Raw genomic sequence first — 17,697 nt, 5'->3', positions numbered from 1 at the left:
CACTGGGGGAAAAACAAGAGTACTTTTTTTTAGATGTGTTCAAAATACCTTTGAGCATCACAATTGTATACTTGAATGTAAGATCAGTTTATTTTTTATCTATATCAAAAATTGGATGAAGTACTGTTTTTAAAATAATTTACTCACACAGGAGATTCAGGTAAAGGACCTCCTTCATCTTCAAGCCATTTAACTGGTGGTTTCACAAGAACGCTCTGCACTAAAATACATGGATATATTAATGCTTCTTGAAAATCTCTGCACAATCTATTAATATCAAAGTTTCTAACTTTTGATTTTGGATGGTATAGTTTACTGCGCATTAAAAGGAATGTAAGAAAAAACTCCTTTATTTTAAACAAAATCAAGTTCTTGGTACTATTTTGGCCTTACTTTAGAGGAGAGTTCAGATAAAGAAAAGCTTTAGTAAGATCTCAGTTTTTCACATTCTATCTACTCAAAAGTCACTAGCATGGCCACTTAAAAAAATGCATTTCATGGTAGCTACCACGGGCTGGGAGGATGTTGGTCACAGGCTACAAAATTTCAGTTAGATAGGAGGGAACAAGTTCAAGAGATTATACAACATGGAGGCCGAGTGCGGTGTCTCATGCCTGTAATCCCAGCACTTTGGGAGGCCGAGGAGGGCAGATCACCTGAGGTCAGGAGTTCGAGACCAGGCTGGCCAACATGGTGAAACCCCGTCTCTACTAAAAATACAAAAATTAGCCAGGCATGGTGGCGGGTGCCTGTAGTGCCAGCTACTCAGGAGGCTGAGGCAGGAGAATTGCTTGAACCTGGGAGGTGGAGGTTGCAGTGAGCTGAGATTGCACCACTGCACTCTAGCCTGGGCGACAGAGTGAGACTCCATCACAAAAACAAAAAAAAACAAAAAAAAAACAATTACACAACATAGTGACTAGTTAGTAACAATTTATTATAACCTTGAAAATTATCAAGAGTAGATTTTATGTTCCCACCACACACAAAAAATGATAAATATGTGAAAAAAATGCATCAGTTAATTAGCTCAATTTAGCTATTCTACACATATTTCAAAACATATTGTACGTGATAATTATATACAATTTTTATTTGTCAATTTTTAAAAAGGAAAAAAGTTTATTCTAAAAAATAGCAAAGATTAAACCCCTAATAAATCTCCCAAAACACATTAGTATTTTCCAGCAAACCTATAAATAGTATAGCTAAAATCATAAAGACAAAGTAAAAAATCAAAGAGATGTTAGCTAATAAAAAAAAATACAAAAAGTACCCTTAAATTGTAAGGATTTTGACTTAAGTATAAGCTCAAAATAAAAACTTTAAATAAAAATCATATCTAAGAAATACATATAGTTTAGGCCGGGCTGAGTAGCTCAGCCTGTAATCCCAGCACTTTGGGAGGCTGAGGTGGGCGGATGGCTTGAGCCCAGGAGTTCTAGACCAGCTTGGTCAACATGGTGAAACTACATCTCTACCAAAAAATAAAAAAAATTGCTGCGCATAGTGGTGTGTGCCTGAAGTTCCAGGTATTCGGGAGGCTGACGTAGGGGAATCGCTTCAACTCAGCAGGCGGAGGCTGCAGTGAGCCGAAATAGCACCACTGCACTCCAGCCTGTGCGACAGAGATCATGTCTCGAAGTAAAAAAATAAAAAGAAAAGAAGAAAAAAAATGGATATAGTTTAAATATATAGTGTTCATTATTCATTTTGCTTATTTCTATTTTTGATTCAGTGGGGTTGCAGGGAGGCCAAGGTGAAAGAAGCCTGGTGTGTGTTAGATGCTACTTACCCAAATATCTCTTCATGCTGTTTTCAAAGTCACTTGACACCTCATTTACGAGACTTTCAAGAAGTTCTTCTCTTTCTTTCCCTTCCTTTAAAGACTCAGGTATCAGCCTTAACATGTGATCCAGCCATTCCTGCTGAATAGGTACTATAGGACTACTTTCTACACATTGCTTCATATAAATATAGTTGAACTGAGAACATAAGAAAAAATTAAATGTTCTGCAGGGTTGTATCATTTCAGTGTAACTCCTGAACTCTCTCTTCCTAAGACAACATTTTTTCAGATTAAAAATATTCTGAAAAATAAAATTTTCAGAATAAAAACCATTTAATCCAAAAGTACATTCTACAAGGAAACCACTTTATCTTTTTCTTTATTTATGATGAATTCTTGCCAAATTAATATTCTTAGTATAGTCTTCATTTTCTCAAGGCAAAACAAAGATTCTTTACCTAACTTATTATTCCTTATTATTTAACTTATTATTATAATATATCCTCCAGTTCAACAAATATTCAGACATTGTTCTAAATGCTGAGTATATAGTAGCTGAACAAAACAGACAAAGCCCATGCTCTTTTGAGATTATATTCCAGTACAATAGTAGTATAATACAATTTCATAAATTCTCCCATAAGAATGAATAGTCTGACTAAAAATAGACAGGAATGAATGAAAAGACACTTGATCTTAGTAAAGACATTTTAACGTCGTGAAAATTTCAGTTTTCCCAAAATTGATTTAACACAATACCAATAAAAATATCTACATACATTTTTATAGAATTAGATAAGTTGATCCTAAAGTTCATGTGGAAAAATAAACATGCAAGAATAGCCAAGAAAACCCTGAGAAAGAAAATCTGCAATGGAGGGCTAGCCCTAGGAGACATTAGAACATACCAGAAAGCCTGGTGTAGCACAGGTGTATGAATAGACAGACCAGTAGAAAACAACAGAAAGTCCAAAAATACACCAGTATATCAGAAAATTTAGCATATGATAAACATGGCATCTCAAATCACTGGGAAAAATATAAAGGTTTTAATAACTTTCTGGAACAACTGGTTAGCCATTTGGAAAAAGATAAAATAATTCATACCTTCCACCATACATAAGAATAAACTCCAGAATTTAACTTAAACAATGAAACTATACAAGAATCAGGAAGAAAAACATAGATGAAGTCTTTTATAACTAGTATAGGAAAAACCTTCCTAGCTATGATTCAAATACTAGATACAAAAAAGGAAACAAGTGATAGATTAATTTTTACTACATAAAAACATAAATGTTTACATAACAAAAACAATTTAAAATGTCAAAAGGCAATTGACAATCTGGCAGAAAACATTTGCAACATACATCTCAGACAAAGTGTAAAGAATGCTTTAAAATTTAGGGGATGGGTAAATCTTAAGGACATTATGCTAAGTGAAATAAGCCAATCACAAGAAAACAAGTATTGCATTATTCCACTTATATAAAGTAAATAGAGCAGTTAAATTTATAGAAACAGAAAACAAAATAGTAGTTGCCAGGGGCTACAGGGAAGAGGAAGTGAGGAGTTGTTATTTAATAAGTATAGAGTTTCAGTTTTGAAGATGAAAATGTTCTGGAGATTCGCTGCACAAGAATGTGAAAATATTACTAAACGGTGCTTGCTTTGGCAGCACATATACTAAAATTGGAATGATACAGAGAAGATCAGCATGGCCCCTGTGCAAGGATGCACACAAATTCGTAAAGCATTCCATATTTTTGAAACAATAGATGCTGGCGAGGCTGTGGAGAAATAGGAACGCTTTTACGCTGTTGGTGGGAATGTAAATTAGTTCAACCATTGTGGAAGACAGTATGGCAATTCTCCAAGTATCTAGAACCAGAAATACCTTTTGACCCAGCAATCCCATTACTGGGAATACACCCAAAGAAATATAAATCATTCTACTATAAAGACATGTGCACACATGTTTATTGCAGCACTACTTAACAATAGCAAAGTCATGAAACCAACCCAAATGCCCATCAATGATAGAATGGATAAAGAAAATGTGGTACATGGCCAGGTATGGTGGCTCACACCTGTAATCCCAACACTTTGGGAGGCCGAGGCGGGTGGATCATGAAGTCAGGAGTTCAAGACCAGCCTGGCCAAGATGGTGAAACCCCGTCTCTACTAAAAATACAAAAAAATTAGCCAGGCGTGGTGGTGGGCACCTGTAATTCCAGCTACTTGGGAGGCTGAGGCAGAGATTGCTTGAACCCAGGAAGCGGAGATTGCAGTGAGCTGAGATCATGCCACTGCACTCCAGCCTGGCAACAGAGCGAGACTTCATCTCAAAAAAAAAAAAAAAAAATTGTGGTACATATACACCATGGAATACTACATAGGCATAAAAAGGAATGAGATCATGTCCTTTACAGGAACATGGATGAAGCTGGAAGCCATCATCCTCAGCAAACTAACGCGGGAATGGAAAACCAAACACCGCATGTTCTCACTCATAAGTGGGAGGTGAACAATGAGAACACGTGGACACAGGGAGGGGAACAACACAAACCAAAGCCCATTGGGGGATGGAGGGCAAGGAGAGGGAACCTAGAGAATGGGTCAATAGGTGAAGCAAACCACCAGGGCACACGTACACCTATGTAACAAACCTGCACGTTCTGCACATGAATCCCGGAACGTAAAGTAAAATTTAAAAAATTATAATAAAAAAAGAAAATACTACTAAACTGTACCCTTAAAAATGGTTAAGATGGTTTTATGTTATGTGTATTTTATCAAAATTTGTAAACATTTAGGGGGAAATAACATCAAAACTACAACAGAAAAATGGGCAGAAGATATAAACTAACATTTCACAATAAAAATATAATTAAAATGGCACTTAAACCATGTTTTAAATGTATAATCTTACTCATAATTACAGAAAGCAAATTTAAACTACCCTGAGATACCATCTGTCACATATCAGATTGACAAAAAAATTTTTTAAATATGACTCCCACATTCTTTTGTGAAACTATGGGGAAGCAAACACTCTCATAAATTGCTAGCACATTTTGGAGAGAAATTTTGCAATATCTAATAAGACTACATATTGAAGTCCCACTTAGAGAAATTAAAACAATACCTCCAGCAGTATGAAAGCATACATATACAAAGTATTCATTGCAGCAAAATACTGGAAACATTTAAGAGTGGCTGATGCATACATTCGTGTTCTGTGCAGCAATAGTGAAAAATGAGAAAGATCTCTAAAAATTGATATGGAGCGATTTCTAGGATACATTATTAAGTTAAAAAACAAAATGAGGCCGGGCGTAGTGGCTCACTCCTGTAATCCCAGCACTTTGGGAGGCTGAGGCGGGCGGATCACCTGAGATCAGGAGTTTGAAACCAGCCTGGCCAACATGGTGAAACCCCGTCTCTACTAAAAATACAAAAATTAGTTGGGCATGGTGGCGGACACCTGTAATCCCAGCTACTTGGGAGGCTGAGGCAGGAGAATCGCTTGAACCCGGGAGGCAGAGGTTGCAGTGAGCCGAGATTGTGCCACTGCACTCCAGCCTGGGTGACAGAGTAAGACTCTGTCTCAAAAAAAAAAAAAAAATAAGAAAAATAAATAAACAAACAAAAAAAGCAAAATGCAAGAGTATCTACAGTATGATGCATTTTGTATAAGATAAAAGGAAATAAGAAAACATACCTGTTCATTTGTAAAAAAAATTAAACACAGGAAGGATAAATCAAAAATTAATGAGATTGGTTATATGAAAGAGTAGCTTTCAACAGCTAGAAAGTATGGGGGCATGGGAACAGGGTAGAAGGGATGGGAGATGCTTCTCTGAGGTGTACTTTTGGTATAGTTCTGATTTTAAACCTTACTGTTGTTTTACCTGCTCAAAGTATAAGTAAAAAATATCAACATGAATGAGGGAGAAAAGAAACTCCAAATGAAAACAAGCAAACCAATGAACCTACCTGAATTTCAAGTTATTAATAATTATCTAGCTGAAAATGTATTAATAATTACCTACTACTGGAAAGGAATGTAGAACTAACCAATACTGAACACAATATTTTAACCATATATCCTTATGCTAAGTACAAAAGACTATAGGTGAATATTAAACTATTGTGAGGTTTGTTTTTCACAGTAGTATGAGTTAGCAATTTTGAAATTATTTATGTATACTCTAGGATTTAACAAAATAAGTAAACCTTGTGGCTAATGGATGAAAGCCAGATTCCTCACTATCAGAGATGGGAGCTATGCATAGAGAAAGGGAGACAGGCTAGAATAAACCCCGGGGTGTTACTGGAATAGGAGGTATCAGTATGAATCCATGGGTTTTGAGACAGAGAGAGAGAGAAATAATTATTTTCTAGATCTTCTGCTGAGAAAGCCAGGAAGCAATGACACTCAGTATCAAGGAGCACATTTAACACACATATCATGGTTTTTAAATACCATTCTCCACTAAAAGGAGCCAAAAATCCCTGGAGAAATGACTGATTACAGGGCTAGAATAGAAAAAGTATATATATTATGATCCTGGAATATCTTATTGTGCCAGAAAGTGAGGACGTGCTCAAAGAATGATGGGATATGTAAAAAAAGACGAAAGAGTCAACTTTAAGGGCTCCCACTGGCCAAATGTGGAACAACTGAACTTCAAAATTACTAATAAAGCCAGGCCTTGTGGCTCATGCCTGTAATCCCAGCTACTCAGGAGGCTGGGGTGGGAGGATGGCTTGAGCCCAGGAGTTCAAGGCTGCAGTGAGCCATGATCACAACACTGCTCTCCAGCCTGGGCGACAGAGCAAAACCCCATCTCTAAAAAATAATTATTATTAATAATAATACATTACAACTTAATGGTTAAAATAAAAATCTATAGTCCACACTGATCTAAATGAACAAATAAGTGAAGAAAATATTAAAAGTTCTTTCTTACAGAATTCCAACAAAAAATGTAAAAGAAATGATAGAAAAATTACTACTTGGCAACAACCATAGTAATCATTGTTACAGGCAAAGATGTTAACATTATGGGAACAGATAAAGCATACAGGGGAATTCTTTGTACTCTTTTTTGCAACTTTTCCATATGTCTAAAATTACTTTGAGATAAAAAGATTTTTTAAACGTGTAGCCTAGATGGACATTTTTTCTTTTGTCTCTTACTTTTATTTTTTTTCAATTAGTTGCTCACTCCAAAATTCTTACAGAAAGACATTTTCTATGTCCACTCCATTAATGTACTGCTTAGTCTTTTTTTTTTTTTCAGATGGAGTCTCCCTCTGTCGCCCAGGCTGGAGTGCAATGGCACTATCTCGGCTCACTGCAACCTCCACCTCCTGAGTTCAAGTGATGTTCCTGCCTCAGCCTCCTGAGTAGCTAGGATTACAGGCATGGGCCACCATGCCCGGCTAATTTTTTTCTTTTTAGTAGAAACGGGGTTTCACCATGTTGGTCAGGCTGGTCTCGAGCTCCTGACCTCGTGATCCATCCGATTCAGCCTCCCAAAGTGCTGGAATTACAGGCATGAGCCACCATGCCCGGCCCATGTACTACTTAATCTTAAAAGTCTTGTGTGATAGTCCCCAATCCCTCACTATATCAATGGGCTGACCTCTGTCTAGCAATGAACTTGGTCCTCTCCCTACTCCAGGTCTTCCCTCCTCTCTAGATAATCTTAATAATAAGTGTCTCCAATTACCCTGCAAAATCAGACCAAAGCCTAAGAATCATCCTTGGTTCCTCTTTTTCTCACTGCCCACATGCACCCTATCTGCAAGTCCTGTCGCATTTACATCCAAAATATATCCTGAGTCTAACAATTTCTCTCTAGCTCTATTGCTATCACTCTAGTCTAAACTATTCTCTCTCACCTAGATTGTTATCTTGTACAACTACCTGGTTCTTCCTTTATACTTTTGCCGTAGCCACAATCCATCTTCTAAAGAATCTAAGTGGGCTTTTTCATATAATTGTCAAAGTGACTTTTTAATCATTAAAAGTAAATCAAGTTATGTTATCCCCATGGGTAGAATCCTCCAATGACTTCCAATTGCCACTCTGAGTAAAATCCAAGCACCTTACCATAGCCTACAAGGCCCTCATATCTGGCTCCTGACCCCCTTTTCAAGTTTATTTTATACTTTCCCATGAGCTCAATCAGCAGCTGGCCTTCTTTCAGTTCCTGGAATATACCCGGTTGTTTTCTCCTTCAGGTAACTTAAACTTAGCTGTTCCCTCTGTTGGGAAATTCTCAACCCCAGGTCTTTCCATGGCTGGCTCCTTTCTACCATTCAGGTCTCCATAAATGTCACCACCTCAGGGATGCCTTCTCTAACCACCTGCCTAATATGGCCCCACTCCCTCACCAGTCACTATCTACCATATTACCCTGTATTTCCTTCATAGTACTTATCACAATTTTATTAAATGAAATAGAAAAATTTTGTTTATTTTATTATTATATGTCTTCCTCATTAAAGTATAAGCTTCATAAGGGTTTATATGTCCATCTTGTCCATCAATCTTCAGCATCTAGCACAGGATCAAGTACGCATAGATATTTGTTAAGAATCTCATGAATAAATAAATTATACAGACAAAGATGATATTTTCTCAATACCCAAAACCTATAGCAGTTCTAGAAAGCAGGTCAGGGTCAAGCACTGAAATATTAGATAGAAAACTAAGCTTGAATAAAATTATTATATGACTATATAGTGAAAGGAAATTTATTGAATGTGGTTTTTGTTGCGGAAAAAAAGAAAAAATGAAATTTAAATTCATTATTCTAATTATGTATCTATAACTTATACCTTTCTAAAATCATTTCATCTCCTAAAATAAAAATATGTTTGACCCTTAGAATTAAAGTATATAATCTTCCTTAGCAAAACACTAGCTAAGTCAAGTGACGTACTTCCAAAATTTTTCTTGGAAACTTCCTGGCCCAGCACGGTGGCTCATGCCTGTAATCCCAGCACTTTGGGAGGTCGAAGCAGGTGGATCCCTTTCAGCTCAGGAGTGAGAGACCAGTCTGGGCAACATGGGGAAACCCCATCTCTATAATAAATAAATAAATAAAAATTATCCGAGCGTGGTGCCTCGCACCTGTAGTCCCAGCTCCTCGGGAGGCTGAGGCTAAGAGATCCCTTGAGCCTGGGAAGCAGATGTTGCAGTAAGCCAAGATCACTCCCCTGCACACCAGCCTGGGTGACAGAGTGAGAAAATGTCTCAAAAAACAGAAAAAATTAAAAAAAAAAAAAACTTTCTATATTATGCCCTCACTGTAGTCTCTTCACACTTCTATTATAACAGCTGTTATATTTTACTGAACATGTGTTTTTATATTTATTCATTCATCAATCATTCATTAAGTAACTATTTTTGGTGCTCGATATCACAGTACTTGATTAAGAAGCAATTCTTGGCCGGGCACAGTGGCTCACACCTGTAATCCCAGCACTTTGGGAAGCTGAAGCAGGTGGATCACTTAAGGTCAGGAGTTTGAGACCAGCCTGGCCAACATGGTGAAACCCTGTCTCTACTAAAAATACAAAAAATTAGCCAGGCATGGTGGCATGTGCCTGTAATCCAAGCTATTTGGGAGCCTGAGGCACAAAAATTGCTTGAAGCCAGGAGGTGGAGGTTGCAGTGAGCTTAGATTGCCCCACTGGATTCCAGCCTGGGTGACAGAGCAAGACTACTCTGTCCCAATTAAAAAAAAAAAGAAAAGAAAGAAAAGCTGCTGTTGGCTGCTGTGGTCAAGACAAGAGATGAAGCTCTGATCTAAGGCTAGGACAAGAAAATGACTGTTTTGAGAACTATATAGAGCTCTTGGGAACTAAGTATATGGGAGGGAGGTAGTTGGGGAGGGGGAAAAAGAAGTTCAGATTCACATATTTTAAGCATCAGTAACCAGATAGATGGTGATAACAACTAGAATAGAAAATGTGCAACAGGAGTCTTATGGAGGAAGCTTGTGGTCTCATTTTTTTGACACTTTGAATCTGAGATATTTGTACAAAAAAGTCTCTGGGAGTCATCAATATATGAAAGGTAGTTGAAATCAGAAAAGGAGGGAATCATCCACGGAGATTCAAGGAAAGAGAAGAGTGGCTACAGCCAGTCAAGAAAGAGGAACCCATGGAGATGACAGAGAAATAATAGAGAACCAGATGAATAAATATAAAGGAATGTTAGACAGGAAATAAATGGTCAGTGGTGTCAAAAGTCAGCTGAAATTGTCACTGTTTTTCATTTCAGCCATTCTAATAGGTATGTAGTGAAAACAAATCAAGGTTTTAATTTGTATTACCATAACGGCTAATGATGTTGAACATCTTTCGCGTGCTTATTTGCCATCCATATATCCTCTGTGGTACAATGTCTGTTCATATCTTTCTTTTTTGGGAGGAGGGGGTTTAAACTGCACTTTATTTGTTACCATAACATTCTTTTTTAACTGATCAACCGTAAGCATGCAAAAAGTTCTCATCTGAATGAAACTGCTCCCACAGCCTGTTGTATAGAAATGGGTAAATTATAAAGGTGATTCAATTTGGAGTTCTCTCCTTTTTTATAGCACTCCTAAGCTATGTGTGCGACACATACCACAGAGGTAGAAAGGATCATCTTTAATAAATTGTCTTCTTAATTGCAGAGAATTTCTGAAAATAAAACTGACAAAATGCTAAACCAAGCCTTTGATGTGTCCCAAAGGACCACAGATCCATCGACTCCTATTTGAAGAATTAATCCCCTGGAGTGTTCTAGCCTTTGAAGGGCACTTGATAACAAGATCCACCAAGGCTCTGAACAACTGCACTAAGAAGCCTTCTAACCGCTCTCATTTGCCGATTCTTTGGGCCATCCAGTCCTGCTGGCAGAGAGGGCAGCGATTGTTCTGTTTCACCCACAGGGACATGCAGCAGTTGCGGAAGGAATGATTACATTATCCCAAGACCACAACACAGTCCTCTTGTTGTTTTCAGCTTGACATCTGAGACAGGCATCCATCACCTGGACTCTGCAGATGGAGCACGTATCACACTCCATGTCCCAGCTCCACATGGCCACCACGTTCCACTTCTTGAGCTAGAACATCTTGTCGCCTCCCGACTTGGAGCCTGCGCTCCTGGAGTGAGAGGTCAGGGCGTAGGGTTCCTCGCCGTCTTCCACGTCGGCCATGGTAGCGCCGCAGAGCCGATGGTCGACGTTGGGTTGGGGAAAGCTGGAGGCTATGGCGGCTCTGTGGGGCCGCCCGACGGGCTACAGCGTTACCTTATCTTTCTTTTCCCCATTTTCATTTCCTTTCTTTTTTGAGACGGAGTTTCGCTCTTGTCACCCATACTGGAGTGCAGTGGCTCAATCTCGGCTCACTGCAACCTCTGCCTCTGGAGTTCAAGCGATCTCCTGCCTCAGCTCGCCTAGTGGCTGGGATTACAGGTGTGTGCCACCACACTCAGCTAATTTTGTATTTTTAGTAGCGACGGTTTCACCATATTGGCCAGGCTAGTCTCGAACCACCCGCCTTGGCCTCCCAAAGTGCCTGGATTACAGGCGTGAGCCACTGCGCCTGACGGTTTTTACCCATTTTCTTTTCCTTTTTATTTTTATTATTTTATTTATTTATTTATTTTGAGACGGAGTCTTGCTCTGTCGCCTAGGCTGGAGTGCAGTGGCGTGATCTCGGCTCACTGCAAGCTCCGCCTCCCGGGTTCACGCCATTCTCTTGCCTCAGCCTCCTGAGTAGCTGGGACTACAGATGCCCACCACCACGCCCAACTAATTTTTTGTATTTTAGTAGAGACGGGGTTTCACCGTGTTAGCCAGGATGGTCTCGATCTCCTGACCTCATGATCCGCTCGCCTCGGCTTCCCAAAGCGCTGGGATTACAGGCGTGAGCCACAGTGCCCGGCCCGTTTTTACCCATTTTCTAATCAGATATTTTGCTTTCATACTGTTGAGTTTAAAGAGTTATTTATATATTCTAGATATAAGTCCTTTGTTGGATAGCCGATTTGTGAATATTTTCTCCCAGTGTGTAGCTTGTTTTTTCATCCTCCTAACAGGGTCTTTCACTGAGCAATAGCTTTTAATTTTGATGAAGTCTAATTTACTGAGTTTTTAAAAATTTTCTGAGGCTTTTAATTTTGATGAAGTCTAATTTACTGAGTTTTTAAAAATTTTCTGCGGGAGGCTGAGGCAGGAGAATTGCTTGATCTGGGGAGGCGGAGGTTGCAGTGAGCCGAGATCGCGCCATTGCGCTCCAGCCTGGGCGACAAGGTGAGACTCCGTCTCAAAAAAAAAAAAAAAAAAAATTCTGGATTGTGCTTTGGACGACATACCTAAGAACTCTTTGCCTAGGCTAGATTTTTCTAAAAGTTTTATAGTTTATGTTTCTCCTATGCCTTTTTCTAAATTTTTTTAAAAAATTTATTTCGTTTTATTATGCTCAAAATATTTTATTTATTTATTTATTTTTATTATTGTACTTTAAGTTTTAGGGTACATGTGCACAATGTGCAGGTTTGTTACATATGTATCCATGTGCCATGTTGGTGTGCTGCACCCATTATCTCGTCATTTAGCATTAGGTGTATCTCCTAATGCTATCCCTCCCCCCTCCCCCCACCCCACAACAGTCCCCGGAGTGTGATGTTCCCCTTCCTGTGTCCATGTGTTCTCACTGTTCAATTCCCACCTATGAGTGAGAACATGGGGTGTTTGGTTTTTTTTATAGTTTTATGTTTTACATTTACACCTATGATCAATTTTTAGTTAATTTTTGTACAAGGTAGGAGGTTTAGGCTGAGGTTTTTTTATTTTATGGATATCCAATTGCTTTCTCCCATTCGTTGAAAAGACTATTCTTCCTCCACTGAATGATTTTCGCAACTTAGTCAAAAATCAGGGGGATGGTGGCATGCTCTTGTAGTCCCAGCTACTCAGGAAGCTGAGGCAGGAGGATCACTTGAGCCCAGGAGCTCAAGACCAGCCTGGGCAGCAAAGAGAGACCCCTGTCTCTAAAAAAAAAAGAAAAAATAAAAAATCAGCTGGCTATACTTGTGTGAGTCTATTTCTGGGTCATCTATTCTGTTCCACTGGTCAAAGTTTTTTTAAAAAGACAGGTAGAGGCTGGGCACGGTGGCTCCGCCTGTAATCCCAGCACTTTGGGAGGCTAAGGTGGGTGGATCACCTGAGGTCAGGAGTTCAAGACCAGCCTGGCCAACATGGTGAAACCCTGTCTCTACTAAAAAAGTACAAAAATTAGCTCGGCGTGGTGGCAGGCGCCTGTAATCTTAGCTACTCAGGAGGCTGAGGCAGGAGAATCGCTTGAACCCAGAGACAGAGGTAGCAGTGAGCCAAGATCACACCACTGCACTCCAGCCTAGCTGACAGAGGGAGACTCTGTCTCAAAAAAAAGACAGGTGGAGGTCCAAGAGAGAGAAGTATAGAAAAAATATCTTTTGGCCAGGCGAGATGCCTCACGCCTGTAATCCCATCACTTTGGGAGGTTGAGATGGGTTTATTACCTGAGGTCAGGAGCTCGAGGCCAGCCTGGCCAACATGGTGAAACCCCATCTCTACTAAAATACAAAATTTTAGGCGGGCGTGGTGGCACATGGATTACAGAATCCCAGCTACTCAGGAGGCTGAGGCAGGAGAATCACTGGAACTTGGGAGATGAAGGTTGCAGTGAGCCAGGATCACGCCACTGCACTCCAGCCTGGGCAACACAGTGAGACTCCATTTCAAAAAAAAAATAAATAAATAAATAAAAGAAAAAATATCCTTTGAATTTGGCAGTTAGTAGTTACTGGTGACATTCATGATGAAGTGATGGAATTCCTAGAAGCCATATTGCCAAGAGCAGTGGGCTCAGGAATGAATGACTGTATGCTTGGCTAGGAACAATGAGGATACTAAACACATACACACAAATATTAAATACATTTGGCAATTTGTACATTGAATATTTATTAATGTTTTGGGATTGTTGTGTATCAGTAATTACACCTAGTAAAAAGAAAGATCCACATCCAAATTCTCCAGAAACGTTGGGTGGCCAGGTAAGGAGGAAGAAGAGCATTTTAAAAACCAAAACCAACACAAGGAAAAGCTAAAAAGAGTTTCTTCCAAATATCCTGAATTCATAGAGGTTGAATTCACATCTTCAGCCTCTATCCCCCAAAGTGAATTTTAAGAGACTTGAGAAGCTTATACCCCATCTGAAAACATGCTGCATGATTTCCTCTTTCATGTCTCCAGCTCCATACGTTTCTGTTATCCTTTGCTAGTAAAGAAATTTTAGATGTTTTTGTCTTTCCACCAATCATATCATAAGTCCCCTGTTGTCACTCATGCAGTGTCTTTTTTTTTTTAATCTCTAGCACCTAGCATGTGGCTAGCACATAACAGATTCTCAATACATATTTGCTGAGTGGCTACTATATCATTATATCAATATTAGAATACTCAATTATTACCCTAATGAAAAAGAGAGATGGATTTCCTTTATAACTACCACTTTGAGTTTTTTTCAGTTGCTTGGAATAAGAATGAAAATATTTACGTAATTAATCTGCAAATAGTGAATGCCAACAAAAATGTAGTTCTTAAAACCCATATTGGCCGGGCACAGTGGCTCAAACCTGTATTTCTAGCAATTTGAGAGGCCAAGGTGGGAGGATCACTTGAGTCCAGGAGTTCAAGACCAGCCTGGGCAATATAGTGAGATCTCATTTCTACAAATAATTTTAAAAATTATCCAAGCATGGTGACATGTGATTGCAGTCCCAGGTACTCAGGAGGCTGAGGTGGGAGGACTGCTTGAGCCCGAGTGGTGGGGCTGCAGTGACCTGAGATTGCACCACTGCCCTCCAGCCTTGGTGACAGAGCAAGACCCTGTTTAAAACAAAAAAACAAAAAAATCTATATTGCCATATTGTTGTTCATGACATGTTTGCTCCCTTGGGAAGAGAAAATAAAAACCTCAGTTTCTAAATTTATTTATTTTCTAGAATGGGACTTAGCAGGTGGTCTTAGAAGAAACTACTTTGCAATAATTTCTTTGAACATTTTCAAACAAGAAATATAAAAACTTGAACTCACTCCTTTTTTTTTCATTTCACTGGTCATCTGTCAAAAACAAACAAACAGGATATAATTAAATCAAGGAGAACATTTTAAAATTAATTTAAGTTGTTTAAAAATTAAATATGTAGTTTAAATATATCTATTATTCCTTTTAAAAACATCAGTTATATTGAGATTGTCTTAACTACAAATTAAAATGATATAAGGATAAACTTTTTAACGAGAAAACATAAACTTACAGTTTGAGGATAATCAGGTGGTGGTAATAGAGGTGTTCTTTTATCCAGTGTTCTGTCTAAATTTCTTTTGGCTCCATCAATTCTGAAATTTATAGTTAGAAATATGAATCTCTTGATAACATTAGCATAAGTTACTAAAACATTACAATTTAAGCATTTTTCCAACTATACTAAGAGATATTCAAGAGTTATCTTGCTGAATTTTTTATGAGAAGCAATCCCAATAGACATTATCAATGAGACCTTAATTTTTAAATAATGCATATATATGTAACAGGGTGAAACTAAAAATCAAAATCAAATTTTTTCAAGTATAACTTACTGACCATTTAAAAATTAATCCCAATGAATAGTGGGCACTTATATGTATTATCTCTGTTCAAATGTCTGCCAGTCTGTCAGAGAAGCCTCCCTGTACCCCCATATTAAGTAGCACATCCTTCGCTATCCATCCTTTTTATCCTCACTTATCTTGCTTCAAAGCACTTACCATCGTTTGACATAGAATATTTTGTAAACTGTTTTATTCACTGTGGTTATCCTCAGTGCCTAGAACAGTACCTGGCACATAGTAGCTTCTCAAGAAACAGTTTACTTTCAAAACTGTTTATAGATTTTTTTGCATCCATAAGATATAATTTTCTCTTTAAATTAAGTTGTATAATCCTATTATATAATCCCTTAATCTGTCAATAAATATTTATTGAATGCCTATATTATGTAAATCACAATACTAGATCCTATTAAAATATAACAACAAATCTCAAGGACTGATGAACTGATTAAGTGAGAAGAAAAAAAAAAAGTGCCATATAGGTATCCTGTGGTTCAGAGAGGTGACAAGTTCACTTTCATCTGTGAAGGCCACATACACGTTACCATTAGCAATGAGCTTTAAATGAACAAGAGGATTTCAGGTGGAGACATAGTTTTCCTGGGATCTAAAAAAACAAAGACCCCAAGAAACAGGAAGGCAAGGAAAGGATCAAAGGGGGAAAAAGGAAGCAGGGGTCGTTCAATCCACCCAAAGGTGACAGTGTCAAGTGGAGATAAGTCTGGAGAAGTGGATTGAAATATCCAGCTAAAGGCCTCAAAAACAAGCTTTTTAATCCAATAGACAATGGGGAGTAATCGAGAGGTTTTGAACATGGAAACATACTTAGGAAGACAACTCTAATAGTCTATAAGGCTAGATATACTAGAAGAGATGGCCAAAGAAAAAAGCATACAAGGGAAATTAAAAGAGAATTCAGAAAAAATTGAAGGGTGTCAAGCAAGTATGACAGGAATGAGGAAAAACAACAATTGAATGAGCAAAGGAGATACCATCAGGTAGCTAAGAGGAGAACCAAAAAAAAAAAAAAAGGAAGAAAAAAAAATCTGAAGGAAAGGGTGTCCACTGGAGCCATAAAACCATAGACTGGTAAGTAGCATAAAGACAAGGACCATGTCTATTTTGCTCACTGCTCTCCCCACACCACTTAAATAGTATCCATCAAGATGCAGGAGCTCAATAAGCATCTGTTGAATGAATGATCAGAATAGCATATTTGGAAATGATCTTGCATCTAGTTTGGTACCTTACCTAATAGATGAATCCTCTCAGCAATATCAAGCTGTACCCATGGTACTCCAGGGGCACAGCTTGAGAGAACCATGAGAGTACTGTGAGATGGGTGGGGATGTTGGAAGAGAGGTGGCAGTCATCACTTTATTTTTTAAATTTTTGTGGGTACATAGTAGGTGTATGTATTTATGGATTACATGAGATATTTTGATACAGGCATGCTATGCATAATAATCATATCAAGGTAAATAGGGTATCCATCACCTCAAGCATTTTTCCTTTGGGTTTCAAACAATTCAATTATACTCTTTTAGTTATTTTAAAATGTACAATTAAATTATTTTTATTATAGTTACCCTGTCATGCTAGCAAATACTATGTTTTACTCTTTTTTTTTTTTTTTTGAGACAGAGTCTCGCTCTATCCCCCAGGCTGGAGCACAGTGGCATGATCTCGACTCACCAAAACCTCTGCCACCCAGTTCAAGCAATTCTTCTGCCTCAGCCTCCCAAGCAGCTGGGATTATAGGCTCAGGCTACCAGGCCCAGCTAACTTTTTGTATTTTAGTAGAGATGGGGTTTCACCATTTTGGCCAGGCTGGTCTCAAACTCCTGACCTCAAGTGATCCAACTGCTTCGGCCTCCCAAAGTGCTGGGATTACAGGTGTGAGCCACTGTGCCCGGCCCTTTTTCTTTTTTTGTACCCATTAACTGTCCCCAATTCCCTCCTCTCATCTCCCCCTCTACCCTTCACAGCCTCTGGTAACCATCCTTCTACAAACTATTTCCATGAATTCAAAGAGTTTAATTTTTAGCACCCACAGATAAGTGAATGACTTTAATTTTTAGTGCCCACAGATAAGTGAAAACATGCAATGTTTGTCTTTCTGTGCCTGCCTTATTTCACTTAACATAATGACCATCCATGTTGTTGCAAATGATAGGTTCTCATTCTTTTTTGT

The 17,697-nt window shown here is 38.4% G+C and overlaps 1 protein-coding gene, 1 non-coding gene and 1 pseudogene across 2 annotated transcripts in view; 1 reads left to right on the top strand and 2 right to left on the bottom strand.

Moving 5' to 3' along the window:
* DNAH12 (dynein axonemal heavy chain 12) overlaps nucleotides 1-17,697 on the bottom strand; it is a 258,401-nt gene that overhangs the window by 210,053 nt on the left and 30,651 nt on the right. The window contains exons 4-7 of the mRNA XM_058439110.1: nucleotides 15,170-15,251; nucleotides 14,946-14,972; nucleotides 1,796-1,985; nucleotides 148-220 (exon numbers count right to left, since the gene is read on the bottom strand). Coding sequence (XP_058295093.1) covers nucleotides 148-220; nucleotides 1,796-1,985; nucleotides 14,946-14,972; nucleotides 15,170-15,251 — 372 coding nt within the window. The remainder of the gene's footprint in view (nucleotides 1-147; nucleotides 221-1,795; nucleotides 1,986-14,945; nucleotides 14,973-15,169; nucleotides 15,252-17,697) is intronic.
* Nucleotides 3,452-3,557, top strand: LOC116469955 (U6 spliceosomal RNA). Its single transcript, XR_004248405.1, has one exon. It is a non-coding gene; the product is annotated as a U6 spliceosomal RNA (small nuclear RNA).
* Nucleotides 10,740-11,018, bottom strand: LOC116469190 (RING-box protein 2-like; annotated as a pseudogene).

This window comes from Hylobates moloch, unplaced genomic scaffold, assembly GCF_009828535.3.
Source record: "Hylobates moloch isolate HMO894 unplaced genomic scaffold, HMol_V3 SCAFFOLD_5, whole genome shotgun sequence".
NCBI classification, from domain to species: domain Eukaryota; kingdom Metazoa; phylum Chordata; class Mammalia; order Primates; family Hylobatidae; genus Hylobates; species Hylobates moloch.
This window is presented reverse-complemented; position numbering and strand designations above follow the sequence as displayed.